The sequence below is a fragment of the Planococcus citri genome, chromosome 1 (assembly GCF_950023065.1).
Source record: "Planococcus citri chromosome 1, ihPlaCitr1.1, whole genome shotgun sequence".
Classification (NCBI taxonomy): domain Eukaryota; kingdom Metazoa; phylum Arthropoda; class Insecta; order Hemiptera; family Pseudococcidae; genus Planococcus; species Planococcus citri.
In genome coordinates this window covers 59,123,791-59,136,032 of record NC_088677.1, presented here as the reverse complement: position 1 = coordinate 59,136,032, position 12,242 = coordinate 59,123,791, and the positions used below count along the sequence as shown (strand labels likewise).

At 35.8% G+C, this 12,242-nt stretch overlaps 1 protein-coding gene across 2 annotated transcripts in view; it reads left to right on the top strand.

Moving 5' to 3' along the window:
• The first annotated feature begins 1,805 nt into the window (after positions 1 to 1,805).
• LOC135833129 (irregular chiasm C-roughest protein-like) overlaps positions 1,806 to 12,242 on the top strand; it is a 54,401-nt gene continuing 43,964 nt past the window's right edge. For both annotated transcript variants that reach the window (XM_065346776.1, XM_065346775.1), the window contains exon 1: positions 1,806 to 2,058. In XM_065346776.1, the coding sequence (XP_065202848.1) occupies positions 1,815 to 2,058 (244 nt within the window). In that variant the 5' untranslated portion in view covers positions 1,806 to 1,814. The remainder of the gene's footprint in view (positions 2,059 to 12,242) is intronic.

The window sequence follows — 12,242 nt, the reverse complement described above, 5'->3', positions numbered from 1 at the left end:
GCAAATGAGTCTTTCTTTCCCCTTGAAATAAAATTAGTTACGGCTGTAAACAACATACAAAGAAGCTCTTGCAACGCCTTCGGCCATTCGGTTATGTTTCGCGTTTTAAATATAATTCGGCAGGTTTTGTTTTCAGGCTTCTCGAGGGCGCCTTGGTAACTGTGCGAGTTTCGAAATTTCCACCCAACTTCGATCATCTCTTTTGGTTTCTTGTTTCGCCGTACTTACGTTGTATGCCGGTTCCAGACTATGCGCGGTTCGCGTTTCGTGGTTCGCATTTTGAGATTCGTGAAGGATTCGCGATAAAAATGATGAAATACGAAACACCTCGAATTTGCACTCTACACACTATTCGTATTTCGTCAATATATGTACATTTGACAAGAACGAACTTGAAAATTCGTCAACGAATCGCGAATCCCTTTGACGATTCGTCTAAAAACCGCCCGGTCGAGAGATCGGTCGCGAAACGCGAAACGTGAAAAAACTGATTCGTGATGATTGCGAATCACCACGAACAGGTGCGAAATGTGATCTACACACTATTCGCAGTTCGCGATATATTCGCGAATCATGTTTTTTTCGTAGTGATTCGCGCATAGTCTGGAACCGGCATTAGTTGAAAAACCACCGCAGCAGTCGAATAAGTTTACATAAATTTCGACAATTTATACCATTGTTGTACGAAGTAGTACTACATCGTATGCGGTTGGTGTCTTTTTATCCACCCTGCTCCGGTCTCGAGTACGATGCCCTTTCGTATCCGCAACACCTTGTTACTCCCTTACTCTGGTTATACGTTAGTATGCCATTTAATCCGGATGTTAATTTACTAAAGTCCGCCTTACTACGATATACAGCTCGTCAAATGGGGTAAAATAAAATGAAAAAAAAGACAGAAAAAGCTTACCCGAGTTGTAATTTTTAATACGACACGCATTTTTCCAAATAAAACTTTATCATTAGAAACGAAGGCTAACTCGACGTTGCCGACGCCATCGCCAGTGCCAGTTAAAATACAAAGCTCCTATACAAATGGCTTGTAAAAACCAACCTGAAAATACGCTGCGTATACGCAAAAAAAAACACCCCATTTTGCCCCGCTCCGCCTCCGCCCGTCTTGGCTAAAAATGACACTGAAGCAGTAAAAACTCCATTCAGAGCGAATTAACCGTGGTAATTTTATATTTTTCTGTGTTTTTGCGCCTCACATACACTATCTCTCTGGTAGTCATTTTTTTTTTTAGTCCATCTCGCCCAACTACGAAACTTACAGTCCGGAAAAGGAATTTAATTCGTATACGTTAACGGTTAACATCTTTTCTTTTCATTTAAAGTATAAATAAATTTATTCTTTTGCATGCCTTTATTACGAAGGTATAACACGCGCTATCCACTTCGTTGCTGTACGAACTCGTAATACACAGTTTACCTTTATGATTATTATTTTTTTCTTTCTCGGACTTTTTATCGTTCTGTAGGTATAAGATGTGCCTATTTTTTCCAAATTTATTTTTATCGCGACAACCGAGATGAAAAAAATATCATGAAAACCCACAATTCTAATATTCGACGTAATACCCTGCTCTCATTTAAATACGAAACCGAACAGCTTGATCGAATTATCTAGATATTCATTCGAAGTTATTTTTGGAAATTCTAAACCTAAATACATAGATGATTAAGCAAGGGTCTAATAATTCTCTTTAAAAAAAAAAAGAGGAAAATGATGTGTTTTGTAAATTGTATTTTTTTATATTCTACGTATTTACATGGTTGTGTGTTTTTTTTGTTAATTTTTGCAGAAAATCAAGATGGAAATAATTCGTTGGTATTTGTGGCTGGGCATATACATTGGAATTTGCAGCGCCAGAGAACAAAAATTTGCTATAGAGCCGCAAGATCAAACTGCCGTCGTCGGATCAACGGTCACGTTACCATGCAGAGTAATCAATAAATCTGGATTTCTGCAATGGACCAAGGATGACTTTGCTCTGGGAAGTCATCGAAATCTATCCGAATATGGCAGATACGCGATGATTGGATCGGATGAAGAAGGTGAGTAATTTTTTTATGCATTTATTATTAGAAAGAGTGGTGGGTAAGAGTTTCGTCATCTGATGAAAAAAATTGTTAGTAAAGTAAGATTTTAAAAATTAGTGCACATCTAACATGGGAACTTTTGAGGTGTCCTCCTCTCTCTCCAATTTAAACAGGACCTAAAAAGTGTGATCTGAACCATACAAAACCAACATTTCAGCTGCCCAAATTGATTTTTTGATTTTTGACAAATGTTAATTTGAAAAAAAAACCATTTATGCTGTAAAAATTATTAAAATTAGTCTTGAAAACTTATATCAACAATATCAATCCACTGGATCCGAATTTCGCCAATTTCCAGCCATTCTGGAGCCTCCAGCGCGATCTTGGATTTCTCCAGAATTTTTAAATTTCTTCATAAGGCATAAAAATTATTTTAAACTGCTGAAAATCGAGTGGGACTTATTCTCAAATTTGTTGATGAGTTCATCTCGAGTATGTTTTTTAAACCATATTGTTATTACAATCTGAAAAATACAGATCATTGGAAAGTGTTGGTGAAAAAAATACACTTGAGGAGCTTGCCTCGAAATCGATCCAGATGAGGATAAACTTGTTGAACTGGGCGAGAATAAGCTCCAACTAGATCGAAAATCATGCTGGAAGTTCCTGCAGGGTGTTAAGCAAGTGATGCAAGTCATAAGTCACACATTTTCAAAAAAAAAAAAAAAAATCAAAAAAACCTAGAAAATGATGAATAAAATTTACCTATCAATTTAGCAAAGTCTCGGCAGTTTTTCAACTTGAATAGAAATTATTTTTACTTCTTGAATTTTTAATGAAAGTTCAGATTAATCACATTTTTTATTTTGAACTTCCTCCATCTTCTTTTATTGGCTTATTAGGAAAAGTTCATAATTACAAGGAAGTTGATTTGTCAGCAAACGCATTTCAATTTTTAAAGAGCATTCTGTCAAGTACACTTGATAGTTTTAGATGAGGTAAAAGAGAACGTTTGGTCATTGCAATCATTTTCCTGCTAATTTTCGAAATAAACATCCTGGTAGCACTGATTTTTCATTTTTTTTATTTGAGGAACTCCGAACTGAAAAAAGTAAAATTTAACCAAGCAACTTTCACCTTAAGTCAAGCTTTTTTCATTAAAAGTCCATAAGATTACATACAAAAAATGTCCTTAAGGTGATGAGGTTGATTTTCTGCAATTTATCAGTGACATTATGTGTTTATAATGACCTTTCTTACCTACAAATTACAAAAATCAAAAGAAATAGGTTCAATCTGAGAAACAATATCATTTAGAACCTTTTCACTGTACGGTTTTTGAAAACGTGTATTTAGAACCATTTGTTTTCGGCTATTATGAGAACAAAAAACATCGAAATTCAATTTCAAGTGTTGCATCATGTAGAGGACAAAATTCCCTTTCCAACGATATCACTATCTCATTTTTTATAAAAATTGTAGTTTCGATCTTTTCCTAATAAGGCAACGGATGATATTTTGTTGAAAATCTGTACTTAGGTACACAATTTTTTTTGAAATTATTGAAAAACGTGAAAATTACAGGTTTTATTGAATTGAATAAATCTTTATTTAAGGACGCCTTAGAATCTAGGCCTTTTAGCGTCCACAGTTTGTTCACAAAATTTTTTTACATATAATAATAATATAGTGGCTCAAAAGAGCAAAATGTATAAACCACCAATAGACAATCAGATACCAATTAAATAAGTAGGCGAATAAACAAATAATAAATGAAAAAGATAACAAAAGTAAAAAGAAGAACAATTCACAAACCAATAACATTGAAAATAATAAATAGATAAATAAATAAATGAATAAATAAAGTTTCATTAAATAAGGTCATAAATTTCAATATGTCTTAAGAAGGTGAAAAATTTTTGACAAATATCTTCATCATCTGTATGAATGTCTTCATAAGTAAGCCCCCTTAAAATCTGCTCTCTATCTTCCTCATATTTGGAACAGCAATTTATCAAGTGCATGATGGTGATTGGCACTCCACAAGGGTCACATTGTTCTAGTTTCTTATCTTTGAAAAGTGGAGAGTGGGTGTAGGCAGAATGTCCAATTCGTAATCTAGTTAGTACTACTTCTTCTCTCCTACTTTTTCTGTATGTTGTAGTTTTTACGTTAGAACATAGCTTCATTTTCTGCACTTGATATTTTATGGCATTTGTGTCATCATGATCTATGGATAAACTAGCAAGAAGATCTCTGCAACGACAGCCAATGGGGCGATAAGTAGTGTACTTTTCTTCCAGTGGAGAGTGAAACATTTTGTAAAAATTTGGGTGTTTAGGAGAATTTTTCACTTTCAGGTACCACTTTAACATAAGCTGATCTCTCCTTTGTGATAATGGAAGTATTCCAGTCTCCTCAAAAAGTTTAGTTATTGGACTGGTACAAAAAGCTCCAGAGCAGAGTCGAAGTGCTTGATTTTGCACTGAGTTCAGTTTATTCAGATCAGTCTTTGAAGCAGTGCTGTATATTATTGCTCCATAATCGAAGATAGATTGCACATGACTTGAATAAATACGTAGCATGGATTTTCGATCAGCTCCCCACTTTGTGCCACTGATTTTTTTAAGTAAATTCAATGAGATTGTGCTTTTTTTCTTTGTATGCTGAAGGTGGATTTTCCAGGTCAACTGTTGATCGAAGTGCAGCCCAAGAAACTTGTGAGTAGTTACATTTTGAATTTGTTGACCATATACCGTGATGTTGATGGGAGGAGGAGAATTCTGCTTCCGATGGAAATTTATCAGCTTTGTTTTATCTGGAGAAAATTGCAAACCTTTACTACTGGCCCACTTTTCAAGCTCATTTATGGTTTTTTGAAGAATTTTTTCGATGTAGGCTAGAGATGAGCTCCGAATATACATGGCTAGGTCATCAGCAAAGAGGGAGTAGCATACTGGTTTTTTGATTTGAGCTTGTATATCAAATAATGTTGCCAGGAACAGAGGAGGGCTTATGACAGCACCTTGTGGAGTACCTATTTCTTGAACATGGCTGGTAGACAGATAACCATTCAACCTGACTTTGAAAGTTCTATTCTGTAGAAAGTCCTCTGCAAATAATGGTAAATTTCCATTCAAATTGGTGGAGGGGGCGGTCATCAAATATGTTTCATCTTGATGTTTTTTCAGAAGAAAAAGTCATGTATTTGGGTTTTGAAAATTTGTTAAGACACCCTAATCCAGGATGGCTGGAAATGAGGAAATTTAGCTTCAGGACTTAATTTTCATCATTTTTATTGGGTTATTTTTTTGTTCGAAGATTATAAAATCACCGAGAGTGGTGAATTTTGGATTTTAAAAAATATTTCCCAAAAATCGAGAAATTAATTTGAACCGATGAAATTTTTTGGTTGTGCAGATTTCAGACAATGCTCTTTTTAAAAATGAACTATCAGTAGGGTACATATATTCAAAATGGAAAATCTGATGCAAATCAAATTTTATGTTGAATCTATACCTACTGGAATTGATTGGTCGTATTTATCTGATGAGAAAAATTCCCTTCACAATTCAATAATTTTCAGAAACAGTTTAAATAAGACAACTGAATGAATTTAAACTTTTTTTGATGTTTGGAATTAAAAATTCAATTTTTTCGAATTTTGATTTTTTTTGTGATGAGTTCATTTTATCGAGTGAAAGGGGTTTTTTCAACTTTTTCAACGGATACGTAAAAATATGAGTCAAATGGATTTTGACCCTCTTCAAAAATTAAGAAATTCAGTTTTTGCTCCTTCAATAAGTGGTAATGCCTCACGTTCAGCTAATTCCCGGATTAAAATCCAGCATTATTATGCTTGAAAGTATTTATATGAAAAATTTCAACCTGCAAGCGTCTTCGGATCAGAATGTAAAATTTTCGCACCTAATAAAAAAAATTTGAATACTACCGCTTTAAAAAAATGATCGTTACCGGCGTCGTTATCATAATATTATTTCATTGGTATACGAAGACACGTATAACAATTCGTTTAAAATACCTACATAAGTAAGTATATACGAAGAACTGAAGGTGTGAAAATGAGACAATTGTCAGCAATTTTCTCTCACGTTGGAAATTGTTTCGAGAAGAAGCGAAACTACGAAGACAGGAAATACCTACTTAGACTGCGGTGTAAAAACGTTGCCTACCCACGTAATTCCGCTGAAAAACGTCATTTACACCTGGAATTATTGTCTCATACTTACTTAATACACTTCTGACTTCCAATTTGCAGTCACAGTCGCCCACACGACGACGACTTTTGAATAGATAGGTAGATATCCTAGCTATCGTTGTCGTATAGGTATCATTCTGTATATCGAATAACACGGTGTTCGTAAACCGCACGTGTATATGTAAGGTAAAAAAATCCGCCATCTTGTGCGGAAAATCCATCGCGAAAATTAAAAAAAGGGGAGGGGGAGGTTTGAAAAAAAATAAATGAGGACTAGACAAACGTCGAGTCGACAATGGCAATAGTACGCTGCACGTATACTCGTATATATAGAAAAGTAAACCCCTGCCTAAACATACAAAATAAATCATACGTGGAAACTTTCAACAAGAGACATTTTTCTGTTGCAAAAATATTACATACGTTATCATCGTGGTAGATATTGTAGGTCTACAGAGGTACATACATGTAGGTAGAGACTAGAGAGATACGTAAACAGACATACGTGTAGTGTGTATTCTCGCAATCTCGCATATTCCTATACATATACGAAGCAATTAATGTAGAGCAACGTGGTCTCAGCCATGATTTGGGAGTCTGTCTCTGTATGGAGAGCATGGTTTGCAACGTCGTCGCGTCGTCGTCGCTCGAGCTACACGAGTCACAAGTCAAGCGACGGGTATGGCTCGTAAATTACGTAGAAAGAGATGAATCTTTCGCTCGCGTGAAATATTAAATATGCAAATTTCAAAAAACGTTTCGCTCGTACGCGATTTCTGCACCTTTCTAAGGGCGAAAAAAAAATCCCAGCCGGGATGACGATGAATGGGTAATGCGATCGTTCTAAATTCACTTCTGGCAAGCTTTTTAACTCGGTCTGGAAAATAAGAAAAGTCGTTTAGAAATAGGTATAAATATGTTTTGGACGAATCAAGGAGAAAAATATGTGTGAAAGGATAAGGTTTTTCGTAGACTTTTTATTTTATTTTTTTTTGCTTCTTAAGACGTGTATACCATACGTTTTATTAGTATCTGTCTCGAGTCTCGACTTATATAAGGGACAGGGGGTGTATTCGTTCATTCGTTCGTTCGCTATGATTCATTTTACATACAGTCCCTATCACCTTTCGTATGTCTGGATTGTCGCGACTGACGTTTGTCTGCTGCATGTGTGTATTCTGAGTACAAGTGTAGGTTTGGAATTTGAGCTTGTTTTGCGAAATTACAAGTATATCATGACGATTTGCATACATCAGTTAATTAAAACTTATGTACGCAGTACGCACACGAGGATGATGCGAATTGCGCCATGCCCAAGAAATATGAATAATCGTTTTATACCGGTAAATAAATTTGCACGTTGGCTATTTTTACGAGAAAAAATAATCGAGCGTTGAATAAGACCAAGGGGTAAGAGCAGGGCTTGAGGCGACGAGACACCGTGTGTGACACGTATATCTTATCAAATGTGTACTCTGTAGAAGAGTGAAGGGGGTGAAGCACATATGTATGTACGTCGTCGAATAACGGAAACTCGTGCTTGGTTATCGAATTATCGATACTGTGTGAATATTCTGTATTTATTGTTGGGTCAGCTTTAAAATGTGCTGCTAGCTAGGTTGTTTTTAGGCTCTAAAATTGCTATATTGGAGATTTGGGGAAACAGATGTATTTTAATTTAAATGAAAGGATTTTAGATCAAAAATGGAATTCAGATAGGTCCAGTTGGGCAAAATATCATCTTAACCTCGAAGATGTACGTGAAAATGGTGAGAAAAGATTGAAGGAAGATGTTTAGTAAAAATAGATCTCGATAATGAACGATAATATCCAACTTCGGAATCCTGGAAGAAGTTTGAACGAAATTTTCCCTCAGGATATTTCTCAACTCTCAAAAGACTTTGTGGTTTATGACTGATTTGAATTTGAGTTGATCGCAGAACAAATCAATCGCGAACGGTTTCATCTTCGATGACTAAATCATGCACTTTTGACTTTCACGAAAGTATTCGATAAAATAAAGAAACGTATATCGTTCACGAACGACTTCATTAGACATGGATCATCGTTATCAACGTTTTTCCAATTTTCAAACTATAGGATGATTCGAAAACTATTACATCAGAAACGATTCCTTCAATAACGATTTGATTTCCTGTTCTCAGCGATTTGATGAGATATGTGCGAGTTGTTCATCAACTGATCATTTGTTTTTTGAAGTTTGAAGGTCAATCAACACGTTGCTTTATTCACGACTCACAAAAGATGTGACCAGAATCAAAGATGTGTAAATTGTTTCTGTTCGCGAACGATTCGACAAGGTGTGATCGAGTCATTTTGCGAATGATTTGATAGGAAATCGGAATCATCGATAAATCATTTGCAAACAATTTTGATAATGCTGGATGATTCGTTCACGAACGACTTCATCAACATTCAACATGGTTGAATCATTCACGAACGGTTTCGTCAAATGTGAGTTGTTTATGATGTTTCATCAATGATGTTGATTCGTTCGTTCGCGAACAATTTGATCAGATGTGAACGGATCATTACCGAATGATTGATCCAAAATTTGGGAATCGTTTGCTCGTGGTTTCAAAAATGTTGCACGATTCATTCACGAACGATTTTATCAACATGGATGAATCGTTCGCGAACAATGTGAGTCGTTTCTGAAAATTAAATCAGAAAGTAAAGAGCTCTTCACCAATGTTTCATCAGTGTTGATTCGTTCGCGAATGATTTGAACGGTTATGAACGAATCATTCGCGAACGATGTCGTCGATTGTGAGTTGTTTCCGAAAATTCAATCAGGACTCAAAAGTGAGTGAGCCCTTTGTTAAGATTTCATAAATTTTGATTCGTTCACGAATGATTCGTTCATAACCGATCAAATCATTCGCGAACGATGTCGTGGATTGTGAGTTGTTTCCGAAAATTCAATCAGAACTCAAAAGTGAGTGAGTCCTTCGTTAAGATTTCATAAATTTTGATTCGTTCGCGAATGATTCGTTCGTAACCGATCAAATCATTCGCGAACGATGTCGTCGATTGTGAGTTGTTTCCGAAAATTCAATCAGGACTCAAAAGTGAGTGAGCCCTTTGTTGAGATTTCATAAATTTTGATTCGTTCGCGAATGATTCGTTCATAACCGATCAAATCATTTGCGAACGATGTCGTGGATTGTGAGTTGTTTCCGAAAATTCAATCAGAACTCAAAAGTGAGTGAGTCCTTCGTTAAGATTTCATAAATTTTGATTCGTTCGCGAATGATTCGTTCGTAACCGATCAAATCATTCGCGAACGATGTCGTCGATTGTGAGTTGTTTCCGAAAATTCAATCAGGACTCAAAAGTGAGTGAGCCCTTCGTTGAGATTTCATAAATTTTGATTCGTTCGCGAATGATTTGTTCATAACCGATCAAATCATTCGCGAACGATGTCGTGAATTGTGAGTTGTTTCCAAAAATTCAATCAGAACTCAGAAGAGAGTGAGCCCTTTGTTAATGTTTCATCAATTTTGATTCATTCGCGAATGATTTGATCGGATATGAGCGAATCATTCGTGAACGATGTCGTGGATTGTGATTGTTAACGAAAATTCAATCAGAGATGAGTGAGCCCTTCGCTAATGTTTCGTCAATGTTGATTCGTTCGCGAATGATTTGATCAGATATGAACGAATCATTCGCGAACGGTTTGATTTGATCGAAAATTACCTCGTTATTAATTTTCAAATGGTTTCGAAAATTCACCGAATTACATACATTCTTTTTATTTTAAAAAAATGCAACAAAAAAAGAAACAATTAGGTATTACAAAATCAAATTCTAGAGTTGATAATAAGTTTGACACCATTTTTAAAAAAAATATAAAACAACAACAACAAAAAAAAAAGCGAAGTCTCAATAACCATAAGTTTGGCTCCTTTTACTTAACTAGGAAAATGAATACCTACCATCAAATCAATAGGTAATAGATCGTCAATAATTCAATAAGAGGAATGTCATTCACATAGGAACGTCATTATGTAAGTAGGTACTTAATCTCAAATAAGCCATTATGGTAAACAAAAAAAAATGTAAATATAATCACTACAAAGTACATAGTAAGTAGAAATAACGAGTCTATGAAATATTGAAAAAAAAAATCAATAATAAGGTAATAATTCTCTACCCGAGTGGAAATACTATGGGGAGCTCTCTTCTTTCCATCAGATTTTGAATACTGATGTTCGCGATTCAGGTTACCGATGTTTTTCAACGAAGGTCTGCCCACAAATGCGGTGAATATTGTGAGAAGAGATTCCAGCGGAACTTTTTCTGAAATAATAAATTAGAAAAATGATTGTGGGAAGTATTGAAAACTAAATTTCACGTATTTCAGATTCATTATTTCTATTACTTACGATAATTTGTTGCAATTCTTGAGTCTGAGGTGAAAATCCGCGATGCATCTCGAAGAATTTTGAATTTGGAACTTATCACGTCATCTTATTTGATGAGTGAGTTGTTTGCGAACGATTTGATCAAAAATGAGTGAATCATTCACAATAACGTTTCAATCAGATACAACTATACGAGCGAATGAAATACCTGAAGAGCGATTCGTTCACGATTCCATTAGATATGGATCGTTCACGAACGATTTGTTCAAAGGTAGGTACGATTCGAATCGCAAATGGTTTCTAAACTCGAGAATCGGTGTAGGTATATGTATGAGTGGTAAGTGTAACATTTCTCATAGATCAGACGAATAACTCTCCATCAAATAATTACTCACAAGGTCATTGGCAAACCACGAGGTCAGCCACATGAACCTCCAGGTTCCAGGTCAAAATCGCATAACTAAATATTGTTAGTAGGGGAGGTTGTGTGTGAAGGGTACCGTAATTTAAACCCAATTAGACAGCTTATCAGCTTATCACGTCGCATTTTAATTAATTCGCTCATTATTAAGAGTAGGTATTTATCACGGATTCTGAGCCAGGAGCATCAGGAGCAACTTGCTTAGAACTCTGCCACTTGAATTTAACCTAACGAGGCGTTGTAATTCCAACCTAACATGACCAAGGGCACACTTACCCAACATATTACCCCCTCCCCCCACCTGCCCAACACTAGAATCTGCTTGTCATCCCTCATCCCATTTTGAAACTCATCATTATCCAACCTAACCCCACAAGAAAGATGCTGCTGTAACCTAACCTTACTGAAGGCAACTCAATGCAGGACCCCCTCCCCTCCATCACGATATGACACCCGTTCCTCCACCACCCTCTCCTCCAAGAGCTTTTTTTCAGTTTTTTGTCCAATCTAACTTGACTAAATGTAGGAAATATAGGTAAATGTAACTCATTGTAGTTAGAATTAATAACCCCCCCCCCCCCCCGCACGCTATAGGAAATGAAGTCATATACATTTTTCAATTTTTCATGACCAAATGACCCAAGTAATCTCTTCTACTCACATTCCCCCAAATTTTTACTTGCTTTCAACCTACCAATACCAATTAACCCAAAATGATTTATTTTTTTCTACCTACATTTCCCATACTTTTTCATTTGCTCGCCATCTACCAAGTGGCCCAAACAAATTTTGTACTTGCGTTTCGCAGACCAAGTCACCCAAACTAATAAATTTTTCTTACCTACACCCCAAATTTTTACCTGCTTCCCACCTAACAAGTGATCCAAACTGATTTTTACCTACCTACATCCTCCTCCACAATTGTTTTATCAACTTTCCACCTACCAAATAACCCAAAATGATTTATTTTTTCTACCTACATTTCCCCAAATCTTACACCTACTTTCTACCCACCAAGTGATCCGAACTGAGTTTGACCTACCTACCAACCTACCTACCTACCTACCTACATTTTCCCAGATTTTTCACTTGCTCTCAGGTATACTATCTTACATCATGGCCCCTATGTACCCTAACCTCATTTTTAACCCCATATGAACATTACCTA